Source organism: Periplaneta americana, chromosome 8 (genome assembly GCF_040183065.1).
Source record: "Periplaneta americana isolate PAMFEO1 chromosome 8, P.americana_PAMFEO1_priV1, whole genome shotgun sequence".
Taxonomy (NCBI): Eukaryota; Metazoa; Arthropoda; class Insecta; order Blattodea; family Blattidae; genus Periplaneta; species Periplaneta americana.
Genome location: NC_091124.1, coordinates 41,713,582 through 41,739,151, shown reverse-complemented (window position 1 = coordinate 41,739,151; position 25,570 = coordinate 41,713,582). Strand labels below are relative to the sequence as shown.

Below are 25,570 nucleotides of genomic sequence, written 5' to 3'. Positions count from 1 at the left end.
ACAAGTTTGTGCGTAAAAACTCTCGAACGTTAAAATGAAACTGAGCAAGTGCTCCGTCATGCATGTAGAAGAGCAGCTGCCTTTCCCAAAGAAGCACATCATCCAAAAAATAAAGTAGTTCAGTTGAAAGTAATGGAGATATGTGCGACCACTAAGTTTACCAGGTAAGAAATGAGGTTGCAAATGTGCAAGGTGTACACCATATATCGGAAACGGTAGGTTTCCGGACCAACATCCAATAGCACGTTTTGCTTTATTTCATTGTCCTCTAGTCGCGTCTGCAATTTGTGCCTATAATTATGAAACACCCTGTATATGCGGTGATTCTCGTAGCCCGACAGGTGGTCTGGTGGTATTAGTGAATCCGATTCTAACAGGTGGGCCATCCCACATCAGTCCTGACAGATACAGACCCCAACCTCAAACAAGAACCTGATAAGTCCAAGGGGCCCAAAGCTCAAAGTCTTGCCTACTTCAGCATCGGAAACATATAACTACGTTCGAGATTTCAACCCTAGTTCTTTTTAACGTTTGCAGATGACAAGTGAAATAAGGGGGAGAAATCATAGAGGGAAGTCGCAATATCCCAAGAGAAACCGTCTGCAACTTCTGACCGGGAATCGAACCTGGGCCGCCTGAACAGAAAACCACCTCGCTAGCATTTGAAACCACAGAAGCGGCGTTGTCTTAGGTTAAGTCTGATTATGCTGCACTGACCTTCCACTACACGAGCCCCACTGTGTTACCATCTAAAAATGTTTTTTAAGTTGAGATGTGAACTCTGGCGATATCAGAATCTGGAAAGAGCAGCCTGTGTACCTAATTTACATACCTTCAACGTTTCCGCGACATTAAGACTGAAGCAAGCATAAAATCCTTTAGGAAATGCCTTCCTTACTTGTGAACCTCATTTGAATTTCGCTTGTGTAATTTATCAGATGTAGTCTTTGATGTAATTCTTCCCAGTTTTTGTTTGCATAGCTTAATTACAACTCCCATCCACTTACAGGCAGTTCCCCGGGATACACGGAACACCTGCAAGAACCTACGCGGAGAGAGAACCTGTCAGAGGAATAAGTTCTCTCCGTCAATGCTAAGCACCAGCCTCAAGGCTCGGAATCGATTACCGACTGTGCACGCATGTACTAATCTAATTGGAAGAGACTTACACGTCAGTCAAATGTTGCCGATCATAACGGATACTAGTTCATGCCTAACAAAGTAGTTCAATGCGAACAGCGATTTATATCTTTAGCTGAGGGCTCCGGATACAACGAAACTTACACGCCTGTTGTGCACGCCCTCGAATTTTCAACTCTGTTTTTCCTACCTTCTTCGACCTCTACAATTTCAATCGAGACATAAATTGTCTGAAACGTTTGAGATGTTAAATTTAGAACAGTATTTCCAAAAAACCCAATATTAATCATAAAAGTATAAATTCTCATGTAGATGGAAGAAAAATTTACCAAGCAATTTTGGCTAGAATCTTCTCGATTACGAACGAGGTAATTTCAAAGAAGGAGTCGACGTAATGGCTCATTGGCTAACTTTGTGTGTTATACAAATTTCAGTAGTCACAGTTTCACTGCATCACCAACGACGTATTAAATAAAACTGTTATAATTATTGAAAAATTTTTAACTAGGTGTACTAAGCTATGAATGAATATAAGTTCTACACAGGGTGTAGGTTAACGGATATAAACTGTCAAAATTATATAGACAGTAGAAAGGGATTGGGTAGATATCGGTCTACGGAACAAAATGTGTAAAGAAATTTCCAACAATGTGACCTCCGCGATCTCCAGACTTCAATCCGGCCGACTTTTGGTTGTGGGGTTACCTTAAAGAACGAGTTTTCGTGACACATCCAACAACCCTACTGAAACTGAAAGATGCCATCTCGCAAGAAATTGCCAATATTCCAAGATATTATGTGCAAAATGCTGTGCATGGTGTCGCAGACAGAATGCTGTACGTTGGACAAGAGAACGGCGGACATCTTCCCAATGTTTTGTAAACCCTGTTGTTTGCCCAACACTGTGATGTTTTTGTTTTTTCCCCTATCTCAAACATTATAATATTTATAACGGTTTAATGATTGAACTGACTTTTGAAATACCCTATACATGAAAATTACGTTTCGCTATCAACAATCGAAATAGAACCTATGTGGAAAAGATAAGAACCTGAAATATTACAATATTTAAACAATGTTAAAAAAAAGTACTAACAAGATCAATGTTTAAAGTTAACGTGTTATTTCACATTGCAGTTACATTTTACAGTAAAACCCCGATTATCCGTCACCCTATTAACCGATTGGTGGATTATCCGACTGTCTTTCTCTCTTGAAGAAAAAAAATGAAATACTGTACACTATATTAGTACGAATTTTTTCTACAGTGTGTTTTTTACAAATCTTTATCCTTACGCATTATGCCTACTCTTCGAATGGCCGTACTGTTTAACTTATATACAAAATGTCTTCTACAAGTGTCAAAAGAAAACATGTACTGCGGAAAAAAGTACAAGTAATTGAGTGGTGTGGGAAAAGAGAAAATGTGGTTCATCTCACATCACAATACGAGATATGAATTACAACTGTAAGCGATTTAGGCTAATGAAAAATAAAATATAAACTATATAAAATTTATAAATCTACAACATGAGACCTCTACTATTCCTATCTTTCCACAGACAGTCGTCATAAGGAATTTCCTTGGCCATTAAAAACCCGTCGTTGAAAACCAGACTTAAGTACAATAAATAATATTTTAATGGCTGACTTATCGGAAAACCAAATATGAATTGTAAAAAAAAAAGAAAAAAAAAACTTAAATTAGTGAACTTCTGATCCACTACCTGGCGTATTAAAAGAAAAGACCATGGAGGAAATTACGAAAATATTATGTACTTAGTTTATAAAAACTTTTATGGTACGGATTATCCGATTTTTTCGATTAACCGATCACTCCACCCCCTTTATTACCACGGATAATAGAGGTTCTACTGTATATCCAAAGCATCTTCAGATTTCAAAACTCCATTTGCTAATGAGGTAGCCATGTTTGTTCAGTGTACAAGTCATCAATCAAGCAAGCATTTTCGTTTACTAACTCTTCCGGACTTGACTGCTACGCACTATGTAGCTTTTGAACATAACTTCTGACGTCACATCCGGCTATTTAGTCAACAGTATAATTCACTTCAGTTGTAAATGTAGATTTGAGACTCGGCCCTAATATGGTCCTTGGAGAAACGATTAGCACGTCTGACCGTGAAACTAGGGACCCGGGTTCAAATCCTTCTTGGGACAAATTGCCTGGTTGAGTTTTTTTCCAGAATTTTCCCTCAACCCATTAAGAACAAATGTTTGGAAACTTTCGGCCCTGAACCCTGGACTAGCATTGTCAACTTCATCTCACTCAGACGCTAGATAGCCATAGCAGTTGATAAAGCGTTATAAAATAACCAATTAGAAATATACTGAATGTGAACAAAATCCTTCCAATAGTTCAGGGAATATTCTGTGCATAGAAGCAGGCTTACTGCGTAAACGAAACAACATTTCCGGCATGTGTGTGTGCGTGCGTGCGTGTCCAATGCCCACCCACTTCACTTGCGTGATTCGGGTTCCGCATACTGCGGATAGATGGCAGAACTGTGACCCATTTTCAAATTGCACACCACTTCGGCGGGCCACGTTGTGCATGATGTATATCTGTGTGAAGAGTTATTTCGTGTACTAGGATGAGTGTATGTTAAGCGTTCCTGTAAATGTAGTGTAAGGAATAGGTGAGGATGATGAAGGTGAGGAAGGGAGAAGGGGAAACCCGTGCCGGCACGTAGCCTACTCCTGTCGAATAGCACCAAGTGGGCCGCCAGGCTTAACGTCCCAGTCCGACGGACGAATCACTATCAACAATGACATATGCCTTCCCTTCATACGCACTGCGGAGAGATTTGGGATTTAACCCAGGCATATTGGTGCACAATTTAGTGATTAGAAGTTGTGCACCGCCATCTCTCCTAGTCCCGAGGTAGACCCCGCCGCGAATCGAACCCGGGCCGGCTAGTCTGGGGACAGACACGTTACCACAGAGCTAACTCGGCGGACTGCATGAAGGATGTAGAAAATGTGTTTTTCAGTGAATATCTTCAAATCTATTTCCTGCAGCATCATAAAGTTTTCTCTATACTTGACATAACAGGAAAGCAAAACAGTCCTAACGTGTGTGAAGAGCGTTTCGCTACTCTGTCGTTACCGGTCTCTGGTAGACAGATCCATATAAGACAAGTGCCCAATACTCTCTCGGTGATCTCTCTGCAAGAAGCCAGGCAATCGACCCTGCCCCATAATTCCACAACTTGCTTTGAGCTAAGTGAATGTATACACACGCATGCGTTTAAAACCTGATATTGCGAGCGGGGAGGTGGAGGAGAGCGAGGAGGGGAATTTAAAAAAAACGCCAGCTTGGCGGTCAATGTCGAAACTTATAATTTCACGGTAACACCAAAAAAGATCTCAGAGCGTGGGCGTAAAGCACAATTCAAGCGTAATGAGCTAGGCGTTGTTATGTTTCGTTTCGATATACATCTAATGACCTTATTTAAACGTTTTATTAGCAATAGGACCAGTTAAAATTAAGCACAAATTAGATTTGATACGTTATACTGGTTCTTTAAATCAATGTCATAATCAGAGGCAAGTTGCTCTGTGAGCCAAACTTGGTGACGCCTCTCTTGAGGCGTGAATTTGTCGAGATCTGTTCACTGAAGCGTAGTGCGTCGCACATGTGGCCAGATTCAGTACTCTTGGAGCTTTCTTCTGTTTGTTCGCGGCTTCTGACTCGCACATGTGGCCAGATTCAGTACTCTTGTAGCTTTCTTCTGTTTGTTTGCGGCTTCTGACTTGTGAGACGTTTACAAGTAACAGACGTGTAATACTTCAAGCGTTACTAGGCAACGTAGAAGAGCTTGAGTGCGTGTGTTTGCGTTTTCAGCTGTTTTCCAATTACATGAGTTTTTACCTAAATTTCCCTCTTTTATTTTATGACACAAAAATTCTATTATGTTTCACAATGTGCTTCCTAGCAGAATTACATAATTTTTCGAGTACAAGTAGTGAGGACCAAAGGATTTCTTTCAATTTACTGACTGTTTTCGATAAATTTGCGAATACTGAAAGTGAAATACGGTTACATCTTTTAATTTCTATTTCATACTCATTTAAGTTTATGATTTTCGAGAAACTAGGTTACTAAAATAGATTCAGAATTGCTGGAGCATTATTCTGTTTACTATGCTGAAGCTGAAGAAATAAAAAATGCAGTTTTATTTCTAAATAATGCAAGTTTCACAGTAAGTTGGTTTTCGAGAAATTTTGAACTGGGATACACAATGAGTGTTTCTTAAAAATAATGTGCTTACTGCTGGTCTTGAAAACATTTGAATGTGTGTGAAATTAAAACCGGCGTTGCTAAGCTACCTGGACGTGGAATGTGATAAATACTGAAAACACTGTTAGACAAAACGTTGCCTTCATCTGTGTTTGTGCCTTGAAATGTTTTCGAACAAAAGAAAAACTACTATAAAACTTCTTCTGTTCGGTAGGTCTTAGTGGTCCTGGATAAATTTACCACTACAAGAAGTGAACGTAACTAAGCAACGAAATATTCTTTGTATAAGAGGAATGAAACTTTGTGCGTGCGTTTGCCTTTGTTCCTATGCATTTAAAAATAAAAAAAGTCTCAGACATGAATTTCACTCTTTCATTCTGTGATATAAAGTCTCCAGAAGCTATACACTCTTCAAGTAGACGTCATTAGTGATTTCAAAAGTTGGTTCCAGATTCACGCATGGATACCGACTTCATCTGCACGACATTTTAAGAGGTATGTAAAACTGGTTCTCTCTCTCGAAATTATCAACGCATTAAAACCATAACAGGTCCCCCGTCAATGTACTTAATGCAGTTTTTATTTGGAGGCCCTTTTAAACTATACAGGCTCATTCACAGTCGATGAGTATAATGGAGTAAATATCGCAGAGGAGCTTAAATGATCCTGTAGGAAAGGGGTTGGCTATTGAGCAGTTTCCTTATCGCTCACCCTTTCCATTACAATACTGTTGTTGTAATCTCAGGGCATTTTCTTTTTGTTTCAAAATGTATCTTAATCTGTTATTTAACGACGCTGTATCAGGTACGCTATAACCTAGCATAGATGGAATATGTAAGTCAAACAGCCCAAAAAGTATTCAAAGCCAAACTATGAACTCAAGCGTCACCCATTCTACTCCTGAACGACTTCGGTCGGCATATGAACATCTAGTATAAAATTAGAATAATTATTTATTTATCTAATTACGTATTTATTTACTTGTTTATTTAATTATTTATTTAACAATTTATTTATTCACTTATTCATACTTTTATTTATTTATTTATTTATTTATTTAATCATTTATTTATTCACTAATTCATTCATTTATTTATTCACTTATTTGTCTAGGTATTTATTTATTTACTTATATATTTGGTTATTTATTTATTTATTTATTTATATATTTACATATTTCCTTCTTTATTTGTTTACTTATTCATTTGCTTATTTATTTGTTTATTTATTTCATTATATATTTAATCATTTATTTATTCACTAATTCATTCATTTATTTATTCACTTATTTGTCTATGTATTTATTTACTTATTTATTTGCTTATTTATTTACATATGTACATATTTATTTATTCACTTATTGATTCATTTATTTATTTACTTATTTATTTATTTACTTACTTAATTATACATTTAATCATTTATTCATTCACTAATTCATTTATTCATTCATTCACTTATTTGTCTATGTATTTATTTATTTACTTATTTATTTGCTTATTTATTTACATATGTACATATTTATTTATTCACTTATTGATTCATTTATTTATTTACTTATTTATTTATTTACTTACTTAATTATACATTTAATCATTTATTCATTCACTAATTCATTTATTCATTCATTCACTTATTTGTCTATGTATTTATTTATTTACTTATTTATTTGCTTATTTATTTACATATGTACATATTTATTTATTCACTTATTGATTCATTTATTTATTTACTTATTTATTTATTTACTTACTTAATTATACATTTAATCATTTATTCATTCACTAATTCATTTATTCATTCATTCACTTATTTGTCTATGTATTTATTTATTTACTTATTTATTTGCTTATTTATTTACATATGTACATATTTATTTATTCACTTATTGATTCATTTATTTATTTACTTATTTATTTATTTACTTACTTAATTATACATTTAATCATTTATTCATTCACTAATTCATTTATTCATTCATTCACTTATTTGTCTATGTATTTATTTATTTACTTATTTATTTGCTTATTTATTTATTTATATATTTACATATTTACTTCTTTATTTGTTTACTTATTCACTTGCTTATTTATTTATTTATTTATTTACTTATTTGTTTATTTATTTATTTCATTATATATTTAATCATTTATTTATTCACTAATTCATTCATTTATTTATTCACTTATTTGTCTAAGTATGTATTTATTTATTTGCTTATTTATTTATATATTTACATATTTACTTGTTTATTTGCTTACTTATTCATTTGCTTATTTATTTATTTATTTACTTGTTTATTCACTTATTTATTTATTATTCATTAATTTTATTTATTTAATTATTTATTTACCTGTTTACTAATTTATTTATTTATTCATGTACTTACTGATTAATTTCCTGATTTTATTTATTTATTTTTGCAATGTTTCTTTATTATTTCTTATTATTTATTATTTCTTTTCCCATATATTTCTACGTTTCTTATTCTTTCTCATTATTTATTATTCATTGATATGGTCGTCCTGGGTGGCGCAACTGGTATAACGCTGGCCTTCTGTGCCCGAGTTTGCGGGTTCGATCCTGGCCCAGGTCGATGGCATTTAAGTGTGCAGTTACGAGCGTCGTTAAATAAACCATTTTTTTTCATTGTTATGCTATATTACTTGTTCTTATTTTTTCCTATTTTCCCCTCCCACTTATGTTTTCAAATACAATGTTCATATATAAAACAATGTTTTTTTGTGCGAGATCGTGCGTATGTATTTGCTTGGTTTCCGCACAAAACCAATCCGCGGAAAGTCTAAAATTCCACATTCAGTATTCCCAACCTAACACACATAACAATTTCCCTCTTCTTACCACTTAAGTGACATATTGATTTTACTGCTTTAGGCTTTTAACATAGGCCTATTATTTTTAGAGACGTTCAATATAGTAATAATTATAAATTGGAAACTTACCACTGCAATTTCACCTAAATTGCAATGTTAATTATTGTTTTTAAATATTTGCAAAAATTGAGTAAACTCTACAACTCCGCTAAAGTTACTGTATTCGTGATGCAAGTAACATTAAGGAAGCCGTGAAAAAATCAACAAGATTCCAGACTCATCATAGACTGGGGGAAAAAAATGACAGACGTATATCACGGCCTGCTGGAGTATAGTAACCACAGAAAACATTTTAAAGCAACAATATTGAAGACAGATATTTTTGTTTTGCAAATTTGCCGTCATTGAACAGAAACCAAGATGGAGATTTCATTGCAACTAATTATAAATTCTCTTTCAGGTTTCGCTTTTTCAAACTTTTCCTCGAACATGAAAACTTCAACATACCGCTCTTGTAACGCATATTACTATTTTATTTAATGCATAAATGTATAAATAAGTATTATTATTATTATTATTATTATTATTATTATTATTATTATTATTATCCTGAATACTGAGAGTATAGTATACTATACTATACAGTACTTCATACATGATTATGAAGTAAAATGTATGTGCAGAGACCCGAAGTATAGTATAATATACCTGCATTTATGCCCTAACTGTAACCTGCAGAATTTTCTCAGCATTTTTCCTCATGTCTGTTACTTTTTTTTTCTGAAGTGTACATTTATATTTAACTTCAAAAATAGAACAACAAATGCCTCAGGACTCAGGACGATATAACACTAACCTGTAAAAATAAAAGTAACCGAGATGAAACGCGTTCTAATGGTTACGACTTTTATACAAATTAATTACAATGCTAACCAAGCGTCTTACCAATGACGTAAGCAAATGTCTAAAATGTTTATTCTCTAAAACTGATTTCAAATCTGGTGCACCAGGAATTGTAAAAATATGTTTACTGAGTCGTTTCCTAACATCTCCTAGGGCTACAATCGTCGCGTCCACACCTGGCACATCTGGCCGCGAAACCAGGTGGCCCGGGTTCGAATCCCGGTCGGGACAAGTTACCTGGTTGAGGTTTTTTCCGGGGTTTTCCTTCAACCCAATACGAGCAAATGCTGGGTAACTTTCGGTGCTGGACCCCGGACTCATTTCACCGGCATTATCTCCTTCATTTCATTCAGACGCTAAATAACCTAGATGTTGATACAGCGTCGTAAAATAACCCAATAAAATAAATAAATAAATAAGAGCAATCGTCGCTGTTAATCCAAAACCTTACAACTTCTGAAAACAACATTTTTCAAAAGCAAATAAAATTAATGAAGCGTAAACATGTGCTTTCAGGAAATAACTACCAAAATCTTATAATGATCATTTACCATTTTTTTGTATTAACAAAACAAAACATCAGAAGCTCGTATATCCAAACATAAACTACAGGAGGTCTTGTATTAACAGGTAGGGGAAAGGACTGTAAGAGTATGCACATAAATTAATTTGCTTGCCAGCATTAAAGTTGAGTGATAAAGTAAACACTTTTTATGTCATTGAAGTTATTGAACATTGTTTATTTAAGCATAAAACACGAATCAGTTACACAAGAAATTATAGAGGAGTATTGGCCCTTTAATCAAAATCTGGGCATTGCGCACTCTTGTAGGAACAAGCATCTAAGAGTGCGCATACAGTCCTTCAAGAGTACGCGCTAACATGTGTCACAAATAAATACACCAGTTCCCTCATAGCATGAGCAGTCTTCATGCCACCATTCTTTGGAGTTTTCACATTGCACCCAGTCTTCTGTCAACGGTTCCTGATATTTTTTACCACAACCTGGACAGAAAATATTGCAATTTTCTTTGGATGTTGTGGGAGTTTCTGGGTCAATCCTCAGTTGCTTTTTCTCCTTTGACCAAATGGACTTCTGATCAGTTCCTTCGGTTTGTTTCCTCCCTGATATCTCCAGAGCATTCTTGTATGGAGATGACGTCATAGTTTCTGATTTCTTCCCCATCCTCTTCCTTTTTGATTGGAGGTTTACTGAAGGTTGACGAAGCAGAGTGGACGGCGAGCAAAGTTGTCCATTCAGATTATTTTCACGGCCAGGACGAGAGATAGAATTTTTTTTAAATTAATCTTGACGGACTTGTTGAGATTCCTTTACATAAGGATTTAACTGAATTTTCTGTTGAGGCTTCCTCTCTTCAGTTTCTTGACTGGGTTCTGGTCTAGATGTCACGGCAGACGATAGGAAATCATCCTCCGTGAATATTTATGGGTTAAAAGGGAAGATTCCTGTGGCACGGAATGAATTCTTCGCCTTTTCCAGAGTACAGAACAGAGAAGAACTTCCCTGTGAGTTATCACACTTCCTGGATTGCTAACCATAAATTTATCACATTCTGTAGAATAGGCAGATTTAAGGGGCACAAAGAAGCTTTTATCAAGTGGCTCGATCATGTGCCTCGCATTTGGGGCAGAGTAAGAACTGTGATGAAGTGTTCTCTGCAGTATAATATTGCTTCCAAGCTGCAATGCGAAGTGTGGTTATCCAGGATTAGAAGAGCTGGATCAACCTTGGTTGGCTTTACAAATTTTGTGAAATGTTGCAGCCATTCCATGAAAAGCTCCGTGTTCATGAATTCAGAATCCGAAATTAGGTGCAAGGTGCCTTCAGGAGGATCTCTGTACAATTCAGGATTGTGTCTTTTCCACGGAAAAATAATAGCTGAAGGAATGTAGACGCCTGTTGGAGACAGACAACACACAATTGAAAGTATCTGTCCTCTCTCAGCTGATGCAACTTTCCCTACACGACGTTTCCTAAAATGAAGAATCCCACGGTGTTCATTCTACAAAATCGTAAACATGCTAAAGTATACCTACTTAGTAGAACATTTTATATAAAAATTAACTTTTATAAAGATCAACAAGAAACACTAACTTCTCTAGAAGAAATTTAAACTGCTTTATTTTATCCGACAATGCTAGAAATGTTAGTTCCTCCAAGAGTACGCACGCACTCTTGAGGGATCCAGCTGTGCGCCCTCTTTGAGGCTGGGTTGTACTGACAAAAAATTACAACAGATGGAAGTAGCATGCAATAACTGATATCCCGCTTTGTGCGAACTGACAGGTTATGGAAGAACGTTTTCCATGCGCACATTTTAAAACCTATTTCAAAATTATTTCCTGAGAAAGAAGCTAATTTCAATATACACAAAATTACAAGATTAGTATAAAAAATTGCAACTTACCAATAACTAATATAATCCTCAGCAATAAAAAGTGACTTCTATATCAGAACATCGCTTATGAAGATACCTTCTTACAAGTTACACTTCAGCTCGTTGCAATGCAGCCAATATAGAAAATTAAAGCTGCGTACTCTTGTAGGACTGCGCGCTCTTTGGGTAAATACCCCTATGCTACCATTCCACTACAAGTGATTTGTATTTTGTCATTTACTTAAAATGTATTGTTCATTCATCTATAAACATTCGTAAACCTTTGAGGATCGATGTTTTGCAGCCGTTAGACCCGAAACCTCGATTTCAGCTGTCAATGGACTTGTGTTTTGAAATAACAGCAGCGACGCAATTCTAGTCTATGTAATGTAGGTCTGTACTTTGCACATGAGTTGTATTTAGCCTTTATTTTGAGATCCATGTGTTAAAAAAATGTACACTCCTATCAGCTGGGATAGAACATCAATAATTTGACAAACCTTGGCACTATTGTCACGTCCAGTTTATAGACCATTTAAGTACTAATTCTCAGCTACAGTTTCTTACATTTCTTTCCTTATTTAGTCATTAAGAAATTGAATATGAAACATTAAGAAACATGCCGAAGATATGGTATAATTCTATTCCGAAACATGTTCTTTTATTTATTTGTTATTTTCAAGTATTTTAACTAGAAAATATCGAAACTGAATCTGTTAATATACATTGATAACATTGAATATCTACCATCAAACTTTGCATAAAATTTGCTCCAATCTTAATGTAAAATTGCTACACTTAAAGTCCTATAATTGCTAAATTTGATTTTTAAAATGCTAATTTTCTTTTTAGTTTTAAGTTGCTAAAATCTGTCATCCCTACCTATAATAATACCTTAGCAAGTTGATTATTTTATGATCTGGTGACTGATAGTAATTTATACTATAAGAAAGTAAAATTTAGATTTTATCAACAGTAATCTCACTAGAGGTTTTGATTTATCTAGAGAAGATCAAAACTCAAGTGCGATTTAATTGACTATTACACGATTAGAAGAAAGTATATACAGTAAAAATTAGAAGTAACGAAGTACTCCAATACAATAAAATATCAATTGACTTAGAAAATACAACTGTCTTCAAATGTATTATTGTACCATCTCAACATTACAAATATTACACTAGATGGCAGTAGTGTGTTATGATTAGCTGTTTTCTTGTTATCAGTTGTGCCAACTATGGAATCTTCATTGAACTTTGTGACGGTTACTAGTCAAGAAGCTTTTTTGATTCAGTTTCATTTTTATTAAAACAGTTGCATTCCACTTCAATTATCCCGATCCCAGTAATCAACGTCACTTGACAGATGATTTTCAATAAATCTTAGTATTAAACAATCTCTGATACGTGACTATCCATAATATATAGCAGAAGCTATAACATAACCTAAATAATATAAACAAGTGTTAGAAAAGTTTTAATTAGGAATGATGAGATAAACAAGAAAAGTTTTAATTAACGATGATGAAATAAAAAATAAACATGAATAATTTTAAAAGGAACAATAAATTGAAAGTACAATTTTTAAATTTGAATATTTTAGTGGTTGGTGGTTCAGTTGATGTTATATTGGACGTGTGCGTAAAAGAAGTGGAACTCGTTGATGTACATGGTGTATTCCTCAACCTATTTAGGATTTCCGAATGGTGCTCCTTATTTATTTATAAATAGAGTTTCAAGGAAGATGCGTAGCTATGACCAGTGATCTTTATTAATTCTTGTTCTTGAATGCCAATGTGAGTCATATTTGAAACTGCTGTGCATGGACATGGACTGGAGTGGTTTGTAATTTTTTTTTTTTGACGTCCATACCAGTGCAGTTTGAAATGTTGGCAAACAAAGAAACAAATGCTAGGGTAGTGATAAAAAAAACAAATGCTAGGGAAGCGATAATATTTAAAAAATGCTAGGGAAGCAATAAACTGTGCGATAAGCAGCCATGATTGGTTGAAAGACGTCCTTTCGTACCGCTTTATTGGTCAAAAGTAGTATGACGTAGTAAAAGTGTAATAGTACGCATAAAATCTGCTCACGCTAGTGTGCTATAGAATATTTTATCCATTACTGGTATCTAAATTTAATTTTAAATTCGATACCTTTTCTTAGTTAAGAAGTTACAAATAAATAAATATTATTACTAATGCGTTAGTTGTCATGAAGAGAGTCATGGAAATAGTAGGCTTATATTACGATGCAAGGTTGGGTAGTGATTTTTACAAAATCGAGAAAAAGTCTGAAAAACGAGCAGAGCGATCACATTTTTAAAATTGCAAATACAATATATTTTGCATTCAGCAAATTTAGAGCAATATTATACCAAAGCCTTCGCAAAACTCCAGTAACTAAGTAACAATAAGTGCACTGTAATGTGTCTATTTCAGTACATTTTTATAATATTCAGAATGGTTTCCCTAGCAACAAGTTTCTGTGTGGGAATTCTAACTTTCAAGGCCTAACGAAAATAGCTGTAAATACAGCAAAAAAAAAAAACACGATCGTGCGAAATTTTAATTCACTGCTGTGAATAAAGCAATTGTTTAGGTTGCTAAGGATACTGAAATAAATATGAGTTTAGATAGCAGTCATGGATAAAATGAGTTAATTGCTTACGTTCTGAGATATCTGTCTTATTTGTGCAAGAATATTAGAACATGAGTTTTTTTTTTTCTCGTACGTACATTCGGTGTGCTACTGTCAGAACAATCTTATGTTTAATACGAAGATATTTCGGTCATGTTCACTAGTCTGAACAATGATTTAAAACACCAAAAACTTGTCCACATTAATTACAAGACCTGAATAGAGTTACAGGTAACGTAATGATACTTAAAACTTGGAGTGTCACGGGCGGCAACGGCAACACGCCTCATTAGTAGAGCAAACAGCTTGTGAAACTGAATCATCGACCTTACGTAAGCTAGGAAGCAGCTGCGAGGTCCATATCGTGCGACACATTTTCGAGGTGGGCCCGGTTTCGTAATTCGGGTAGGGTTCAAGTCTCAGATCACTTTTTTTATGATCTCGCTAGACTTTCGCCGCTTGGATGCTAGTTTCGTTTTGACCCGGCCGCAGAGAAACCAGACCCTAAACAAGTGAAGCTAGCTGGCACTACCCCAAGCAATGGTCTCAATTTTAAAGGTCATCTAGTAGAAATTATCGCGCAAGCGGACATTTTCGGGCATTGTAATCCATGTGGAGCCATGTCCAAATTAAAATAACCGGTTTGGCGTATTATTGTGATCTTTTTTTTATAATCGCAGGCCTAAAAATGTTGTGTAAAAGCAATGCACAACTGATTCTGTTTGAAGGCTAGCAACATCAGTTAATCATTCCCGCTTATATATTTTAATTGGAGCTGTAACAGATGGAACCGTAGATATGAGTGAAACTGGATCCTTATAACTAAATTGTTTCAATACCAAAACAGAACCGGATTACCATAGTTACCCCGACATTTTTCTTTCAATCATTTCGTGATTTATTCCCTCGAGGGTGAAATTTGGGTGTGGTACGGATTTTTATAAACTGGTCTCTTAAGGCTTCTGGTTTCCATGTCAACGATTTAAGAACGTGTTTTTTTTTTTTTTTTCCTATAGTCGGATGGTCAAGGAACTCTCTCCTAGTTTGGCAAAAGGTTAGAAGATATTTGTATATGTGATTCGAAAGTTTTTTTTTTTTTTTGTCCTGTACCTGTTCTCTTCGTCTAACGATTGACACCGCCCATTTCGTGTTTGCGTCATGTGTTACCCATTTGTTAAACACAATAGTAATGTATTCGTCGCTTGTCTGCTGGTGTCGCATGCCAATGCATTGTCTCGTTTCCTGATATAGAATCCTCCTTGCTTGTATGACAAGCTGTGGAAGCAGGTTTCCTACGAATATTACGACATCCCACATCACTGCTATTGCTGCAACAATTCACAAGACCTCAATAACTTTATTGTACCCAGCTTCCATTTGAAACCGAGACTGCACGGTGTAAATATTGCGTGTTACAGAATATATTGTCTCAAATAAGTTACCAATGAGTGGCTGAATTGAATAAGGACCCATTCCATTTGCAGTAATTTTTCAAAACTTTAATATTAAGTACTAATTTCTCCGCCTCGTTGTTGTTGTTGATGTTGATGTTGTTGTTTAGTTAACTGTCCAAAGACAGGTCTAAATCTCACAAGTGATACCAAAGAAACACCAATTATGAGGCAACTAGGCCAGGAGATAATGAGGTAGAGTGGCCAGTTCCTTTCCCCCTCCATTGCATTCATCGCCAAGTAGCTACATATTACACTAGTCAGATTTCAGATGCATACAAACAATTGAATAATTTCGAGGGAAAAATTGTTCCGGGGCCGGGTATCGAACCCGGGACCTTTGGTTAAACGTACCAACGCTCTCCCACTGAGCTACCCGGGAACTCTACCCAACACCAATCCAATTTTTCCCTCTATATCCACAGACTTCGAAATTATTCAAATTAACTTCACAGGGAGTTATTCCTGAAAGCTTAATTTGCATAATACACGTCACTGTACGTAACAGAAAACCACAATTTAAAGTCACACAGAGTTAGTGTGCACTCAAATGTTGGTTGCTTGACGGTTGTCAGCCCACTTTGAGGTCTGTGGATATAGAGGGAAAAATTGGATCGGTGTCGGGTAGAGTTCCCGGGTAGCTCAGTGGGAGAGCGTTGGTACGTTTAACCAAAGGTCCCGGGTTCGATACCCGGCCCCGGAACAATTTTTCCCTCGAAATTATTCAAATTAACTTCACAGGGAGTTATCCCTGAAAGCTTAATTTGCATAATACACGTCACTGTACGTAACAGAAAACCACAATTTAAAGTCACACAGAGTTAGTGTGCACTCAAATGTTGGTTGCTTGACGGTTGTCAGCCCACTTTGAGGTCTGTGGATATAGAGGGAAAAATTGGATCGGTGTCGGGTAGAGTTCCCGGGTAGCTCAGTGGGAGAGCGTTGGTACGTTTAACCAAAGGTCCCGGGTTCGATACCCGGCCCCGGAACAATTTTTCCCTCGAAATTATTCAAATTAACTTCACAGGGAGTTATTCCTGAAAGCTTAATTTGCATACAAACAATTGTTCTTCCTCTGACACATATCGTCAAGTGATGATAGAGGTACGAGTACATATCAGCCAGAACATCAATAAGAGGATTAATTTCTCTCTATAAATATCTAAATGCTACGTTCTTTTTTGACATGATATTACAATACATATCAATCTTTCTACCTGAAAATGTATAGGGTCATAGGTTAATTAATTAAAAAAAAATACATGTTTTATCGAAACATTTTGAACAGTGACTGAAGTGGGCGCTTATTACATTCAGCCACTAAATTTAATACGTCCCTATATTTGTTCAAATGGCCATGGTATGATTAAGAATGAAATTAGGGTCTTATTTTCCCCTCCACATTTTTCTGTTTCATCTCACTTAAAAGAGAATTTTCGTTTATTTACGATTTTATTTTTTTTAATAATAGCCAAAGAATAGTCTACATATAGAGAAGAAATATTACTATACAGGGTTTTCAAAACTAACGCATAATTACAATTAAAATGTAACGAGGAAATCATGGCCAAAATGCTCAGACATGTTAAAAACTTTATATTTAGAAAGGAATACTTTTATGAAATTATTTTCGCAACTACTGTCCAAGTTATGACGTCATAGAAAATATTCATTTCAAGTTACACATACCCTACAGTTCCTTAATATCATCTGAAAGATCACCCTTCTGTATGTGTGTTACGCAATATTTCAGTTGCTCTATGATGGGTATGATTACTATGGTAACAATTTAATTATAGATACATTTTTTTAATAGAGGATTCCATATCGAGGTAAAAGCATTGCTTTTATGGGCTTTCCCTAATACATTATTATAATTCATGTAGGCTACATCATTCCCTGATAAATTACTCGTAGATACTAAATTATGAACAAAATCCGACCAATAGTTCAGTAGAAATCACTGTACACAGACAGACTAGTACTAAAATTATTATATTTCATGTACATCATTCACTGATAAATTGACTCGTAGATACTGAATATGAAGAAAATCCGTCCAAGAGTTTAGTAGAAATCGCTGTACACAGAATACTACTAAAATTATTATATTTCATGTACATCATTCCATGATAAATTGACTCGTAGATACTGAATATTAACAAAATCCGTCCAATAGTTTAGTAGAAATCACTGTACACAGACTAATACTAAAATTATTCTATTTTATGTAGGCTACATAATTCCCTGATAAATTGACTCGTAGATACTCAATATGAACAAAATCCGTCCAATAGTTTAGTAGAAATCACTGTACACAAACTAGTACTAAAATTATTATATTTTATATAGGCTACATAATTCCCTGATAAATTGACTAGTAGATACTGAATATGAACAAAATCCGTCCAATAGTTTAGTAGAAATCACTGTACACAGACTAGTACTAAAATTATTATATTTTATGTAGGCTACATAATTCCCTGATAAATTGACTCGTAGATACTCAATATGAACAAAATCCGTCCAATAGTTTAGTAGAAATCACTGTACACAAACTAGTACTAAAATTATTATATTTTATATAGGCTACATAATTCCCTGATAAATTGACTAGTAGATACTGAATATGAACAAAATCCGTCCAATAGTTTAGTAGAAATCGCTTTACACAGACAGACTAGTACTAAAATTATTATATTTCATATACATCATTCCCTGATAAATTGACTCGTCGTAGATACTGAGTATGAACAAAATCCGTCCAATAGTTTAGTAGAAATGGCTGTACACAGACAGACTAGTACTAAAATTATTATATTTCATGTACATCATTCCCTGATAAATTGACTAGTAGATACTGAATATTAACAAAATCCGTCCAATAGTTTAGTAGAAATGGCTGTACACAGACAGACTAGTACTAAAATTATTATATTTCATGTACATCATTCCCTGATAAATTGACTAGTAGATACTGAATATTAACAAAATCCGTCCAATAGTTTAGTAGAAATCATTGTACACAGACTAGTACTAAAATTATTCTATTTTATGTAGGCTACATAATTCCCTGATAAATTGACTCGTAGATACTCAATATGAACAAAATCCGTCAAATAGTTTAGTAGAAATCACTGTACACAAACTAGTACTAAAATTATTATATTTTATATAGGCTACATAATTCCCTGATAAATTGACTCGTAGATACTCAATATGAACAAAATCCGTCCAATAGTTTAGTAGAAATCACTGTACACAGACTAGTACTAAAATTATTATATTTTATGTAGGCTACATAATTCCCTGATAAATTGACTCGTAGATACTCAATATGAACAAAATCCGTCCAATAGTTTAGTAGAAATCACTGTACACAAACTAGTACTAAAATTATTATATTTTATATAGGCTACATAATTCCCTGATAAATTGACTAGTAGATACTGAATATGAACAAAATCCGTCCAATAGTTTAGTAGAAATCGCTTTACACAGACAGACTAGTACTAAAATTATTATATTTCATATACATCATTCCCTGATAAATTGACTCGTCGTAGATACTGAGTATGAACAAAATCCGTCCAATAGTTTAGTAGAAATGGCTGTACACAGACAGACTAGTACTAAAATTATTATATTTCATGTACATCATTCCTTGATAAATTGACTAGTAGATACTGAATATTAACAAAATCCGTCCAATAGTTTAGTAGAAATGGCTGTACACAGACAGACTAGTACTAAAATTATTATATTTCATGTACATCATTCCCTGATAAATTGACTAGTAGATACTGAATATTAACAAAATCCGTCCAATAGTTTAGTAGAAATGGCTGTACACAGACAGACTAGTACTAAAATTATTATATTTCATGTACATCATTCCCTGATAAATTGACTAGTAGATACTGAATATTAACAAAATCCGTCCAATAGTTTAGTAGAAATCATTATACACAGACTAGTACTAAAATTATTCTATTTTATGTAGGCTACATAATTCCCTGATAAATTGACTCGTAGATACTCAATATGAACAAAATTCGTCAAATAGTTTAGTAGAAATCACTGTACACAAACTAGTACTAAAATTATTATATTTTATATAGGCTACATAATTCCCTGATAAATTGACTAGTAGATACTGAATATGAACAAAATCCGTCCAATAGTTTAGTAGAAATCACTGTACACAGACTAGTACTAAAATTATTATATTTTATGTAGGCTACATAATTCTCTGATAAATTGACTCGTAGATACTCAATATGAACAAAATCCGTCCAATAGTTTAGTAGAAATCACTGTACACAAACTAGTACTAAAATTATTATATTTTATATAGGCTACATAATTCCCTGATAAATTGACTAGTAGATACTGAATATGAACAAAATCCGTCCAATAGTTTAGTAGAAATCGCTTTACACAGACAGACTAGTACTAAAATTATTATATTTCATATACATCATTCCCTGATAAATTGACTCGTCGTAGATACTGAATATGAACAAAATCCGTCCAATAGTTTAGTAGAAATGGTTGTACACAGACAGACTAGTACTAAAATTATTATATTTCATGTAGGCTACATCATTCCCTGATAAATTGACTCAAAGATATTAAGTACAAACAAAATCATAAGTAGAAGTTTAAATCTTTAACAACTGTGACTGCAGATATTACATCATCTATAGGTGACACTGTTCTAGTTGGGATTAGAACTCATGACCATGACGTGCAATTATGATATTCATCAAAACACTAACAAGTTCAGCGTGAACAACTAATCTTTAATAGGCCTACGAGTACACCGTTATACGCCACTCTACAACACATGCAAATCCTTCTTTATGTGGGCACCGCCTGTACTAGGATTCTAAGCTTATGCAAATCAGGGGACAGATCGGAATTTCTGTGGTTTTTAAAAGACCAGCTTGGGCAGTAAAACTTCACGCGTAGCTTATGTGTAATGATGGAAGAGAATTTCCCGTTAGAACTCCTCACAGCTTCACATTCTATCAGCAACACTCGTTGACCTTCGTGTTCGAAATGAGTTTATAGATCGAACAAAAACGACTAACAGACGTACTTTTAAAATAAAATATTCACTAGCATGCATAATTTCGTGCAAGGCGCCATTTTTGGTAACCATTAATAAAAATAATAGTTTATTTATATACGTTTTCAACTGAAGTCAATCAAGTAGGCCAATTTATGGAAAAAAAGGGAAATAAATAAAAAATATATATAAATATGTATAAATATATTTATTTACTTATTTATTCCGAAATTAGAGAATACTTACTTACTTACTGACTTTTAAGGAACCCGGAGGTTCAATGCCGCCCTCACATAAGCCCGCCATTGGTCCCTATCCTGAGCAAGATTAATCCATTCTCTATCATCATATCCCACCTCCCTCAAATCCTACATTTTAATATTATCCTCCCATCTACGTCTCGGTCTCCCCAAAGGTTTCCCTTTGGCCTCCCAACTAACACTCTATATGCATTTCTGGATTCGCACATACGTGCTACATGCCCTGCCCATCTCAAACGTCTGGATTTAATGTTCCTAATTATGTCAGGTGAAGAATACAATGCGTGCAGTTCTGCGTTGCGTAACTTTTTCCATTCTCCTGTAACTTCATCCCGCTTAGCCCCAAATATTTTCCTAAGAACCTTGTTCTCAAACACCCTTAATCTCTGCTCCTCTCTCAAAGTGAGAGTTCAGGTTTCACAACCATACAGAAAACCGGCAATATAAATGTTTCATAAATTCTAACTTTCAGGTTTTTTGACAGGAGACTAGATGACAGGACCTTCTCAACCCAATAATAACAGGCAATTCCCATATTTATTCTGTGTTTAATTTTCTCCCGAGTGTCATTTATATTTGTTACTGTTGCTCCCAGGTATTTGAATTTTTCCACCTCTTCAAAGGATAAATTTCCAATTTTTATATTTGCATTTCGTACAATATTCTGGTCACGAGACATAATCATATACTTTGTCTTTTCGGGATTTACTTCCAAACGTATCTCTTTATTAGCTTCAAGTAAAATTTCCGTGTTTTCCCTAATCGTTTGTGGATTTTCTCCTAACATATTCACGTCATCCGCATAGACAAGTAGCTGATGTAACCCGTTCAATTCCAAACCTTATCTGTTATCCTGAACTTTCGTAATGGCATACTCTAAAGCAAAGTTAAAAAGTAAAGGTGATAGTGCATCTCCTTACTTTAGCCCGCAGTAAATTGGAAAAGCATCAGATAGAAACTGACCTATACGGAATCTGCTATTCGTTTCACTGAGACACATTTTAATCAATCGAACTAGTTTCTTTGGAATACCAAATTCAATAAGAATATCATATAATACTTCTCTCTTAACCGAGTCATATGCCTTTTTGAAATCTATGAACAACTGATGTACTGTAACCTTATACTCCCATTTTTTTTCTCCAATATCTGTCGAATACAAACAATCTAGTCGATCTAAACACACAATATGATCATATTACCCCATCCCTGGAAACAATAGGTTGGCTTAAACTAGATAAGAGAAGAAAATTTACATTCACTTCTCCTTCTCTTCGAAATCTTGAACTCTTCTATTCCTTCGTACCTATCGTCTCGCTTCACTTACCTTTCTTCCCACCACAATCTGAACACACGCTCTCGCCATGAAACAATACTAACTATACCATCCCATCGCACCTCCTCATACTAATCCTCTTTCACAATAGCCCTGCCAAGGCTCTGGAATTCGTTACCTGCTAGCATCAGGGACTGTCGAAATAAAATTGAATTCAAACGCAAACTTACTAGGCACTTGGTCAGTAATTGAGACTAGTTCAGACATGGCTTATTGTAAATAGTTCTCTTAATCTATCACAAAATATTTCATCACTATAGAATTTTGTTATTGTAGGTTTAATTTGTAATTCAGTAAATACAAAAATATCTTTGTTCTTAACTTCTATGTTAGAATGTCGTAGTGACGGCCTTATCTCTACCAGGTTAAATCAATAAATACTAATACTAAATACTAATACTAATACAAAATTAATTTGTTCACTCAAAGTCAATTTCTTATCAAGAAAAATTCGAAGAAGCCTAACAAATTGAAGTAACACGACGATAAATAAAATGTAACGGTGTAACATAATGAATATGTTGTTGACATGTTATTACAACACGATCTGATATATTTCATTGACAGGTTGCACAAGATGGACGCTAGCGAGCTGCAGGTTCGGTGGCAGCACCATCAGGTGGGAGTGCTGGACTACCTGAAGCAGCTCCTGGTGTCAGAGGTGTTCGTGGACGTCACCTTGTGTTGCCAGGACAAGCGGTTCAAGGCGCACAGACTGCTGCTGTCCGCTTGCAGCTCCTACCTGCAGGTAATCTTCACTGTATTAGGGTGTGGCGGAAAGAAATGCATCCTAACTAGCTTAACACACTCATGCAACTCTCACGCTACTTGCTAATTATACGTGTCGAGTTCCCTCCGTGCATTTCCTTCCCCTGCCCACTTCATTACCGCTCTGTTATTACCATACCTCTGTGTCATCGTATGTGAACAGTAGTTTACAAGGGGCGTTGAAAACGAATTACATTTTCAATTATTGTAACGACGTGCCAGAATAGCTTGTTAGATGAAAATGAACTTCAAACAAATAATAACAAATGTTTATTTTTTGTCTTGCTCCGAAATAAAATTATGTGAATATTACTAACATGTGTGGCCTAAATACTTACTTACTACCCGGAGGTTCATTGCCGCCCTCACATAAGCCCGCCATTGGTCCCTTTCCTGAGCAAGATTAATCCAGTCTCTGTCATCATATCCCACCTCCCTCAAATCCATTTGTAATATTATGTTCCCTCCTACGCCTCGGCCTTCCCAAAGGTCTTTTTCCCTCCGGCCTCCCAACTAACACTCTATATGCACTTCTGGATTCGCCCATACGTGATACATGTCCTGACCATCTCAAACGTCTGGACTTTATGTTCCTAATTATGTCAGTTGAAGAATACAATGTCTGCAGCTCTGCGTTGTGTAACTTTCTCCATTCTCCTGTAACTTCATCCCTCTTAGTCCCAAATATTTTCCTAAGCACCTTATTCTCAAACACCCTTAACCTATGTTCCTCTCTCAAAGTGAGAGTCCAAGTTTCACAACCATACAGAACAACCGGTAATATAACTGTTTTATATATTCTAACTTTCAGATTTTTTGACAGAAGACTAGATGACAAAAGCTTCTCAACCGAATAATAACACGCATTTCCCATATTTATTTGCGTTTAATTTCCTCCCGAGTGTCATTTATATTTGTTACTGTTGCTCCAAGATATTTCAATTTTTCCACCTCTTCGAAAGATAAATCTCCAATTTTTATAGTTCCATTTCGTACAATATTCTGGTCACGAGACTTAATCATATACTTAGTCTTTTCGGGATTTACTTCCAACCCTATCGCTTTACTTGCTTCAACTAGAATTTCCGCGTTTTCCCTAATCGTTTGTGGATTTTCTCCTAACATATTCACGTCATCCGCACAGACAAGAAGCTGATGTAATCCAATCAACTCCAAACCCTGTCTATTATCCTGAACTTTCCTAATGGCATATTCTAGAGCGAAGTTAAAAAGTAAAGGTGATAGTGCATCTCCCTGCTTTAGCCCGCAGTGAATTGGAAAAGCATCAGATAGAAACTGGCCTATACGGACTCTGCTGTAAGTTTCTCCAAGACACATTTTAATTAATCGAACTAGTTTCTTAATATGAATTTAAAATCCAAATTGTCCCATCACGTGCCATTTTCCGGGGAAAGTGAATTGAATCTTTTTAATTAAAAATTATCATTATTATTATTACATTATTATTATTATTATTATTATTATTATTATTATTATTATTATTGGGCGGCCGGGTAGCTCAGTTGGTAGAGCAGCTGGATACGGACTGGAAGATTCGGGGTTCGATCCCAAGTGGTGACGGGATTTTTCTCGTTGCCAAACTTCCAGAACGGCCCCGAAGTTCACTCAGCCTCCTATAAAATTGAGTACTGGGTCTTTCCCGGGGGGTAAAAGGCGGTCGGAGCGTGGTGCCGACCACACCACCTCGTTCTAATGCCGAGGTCATGGAAAGCATGGATCTCTACCTCTATGCCCCCCCCCCAAGTGCCTTCATGGCATGTTACGGGGATACCTTTACCTTTTTACCTTTATTATTATTATTATTATTATTATTATTATTATTATTATCATCATCATCATCATCATCACTGCTACTATTAAAATTACAACACACTAGGGATTCAAAATGCCTCATAATACTGAAAAATGTGTACTGGATACAAAAACGATGTTACACATATATTATTTAATGTGCCGAAGTACATATTATGATGTTTCCATGCAGATATTCTGCGTCACCATACGATGAAAGAGTAGTGGAACGGAGAAAAATTATTTCTTCGTACGATGACGCAGAATATCTGAATGGAAACATCATATGTACTGCGGTACATTAAAATAATATACATACTAGGTTCAAAAAGTTCCCGGAATTTGCTAGTATCATAGAAACAACGTACCTTAAACACTATTCTACAGCATTCCCTTCAAAATAGTTGCCTTCCGCAACAACACACTTTTGCCAACGCGTGTAGAGTTCCTGGAAGCAGGCCTGGAAGCCATTTTATGAAACCCGTCTTAGTGCTCTCGTCGCGTTTGCGATAACCTCTTCAGCATTGAATTCCGTCCTTTCAGATGACTTTTCAGACGGGGAAACAGAAAGTAATCAGGTGGTGAAAGATCAGGAGAGTATGGTGGGTGATCCAAAGCAGTTATGTTGTGCCTGGCAAGAAAATTCTTTACAATAATTGCGCGATGAGCAGGTGCATTGTCATGCATAAG

General features: G+C 35.2%; 1 protein-coding gene across 2 annotated transcripts in view; it reads left to right on the top strand.

Annotated features, from left to right (window-relative positions):
- LOC138704672 (uncharacterized) overlaps positions 1-25,570 on the top strand; it is a 375,369-nt gene that overhangs the window by 187,189 nt on the left and 162,610 nt on the right. The window contains exons 1-2 of one of the 2 annotated variants that reach the window (XM_069832797.1): positions 4,795-5,899; positions 22,868-23,048. In XM_069832797.1, coding sequence (XP_069688898.1) covers positions 22,878-23,048 — 171 coding nt within the window. In that variant the 5' untranslated portion in view covers positions 4,795-5,899; positions 22,868-22,877. Of the gene's footprint in view, positions 1-4,794; positions 5,900-22,867; positions 23,049-25,570 lie in introns of those variants that run through there. The other variant, XM_069832796.1, reaches the window with a different exon arrangement.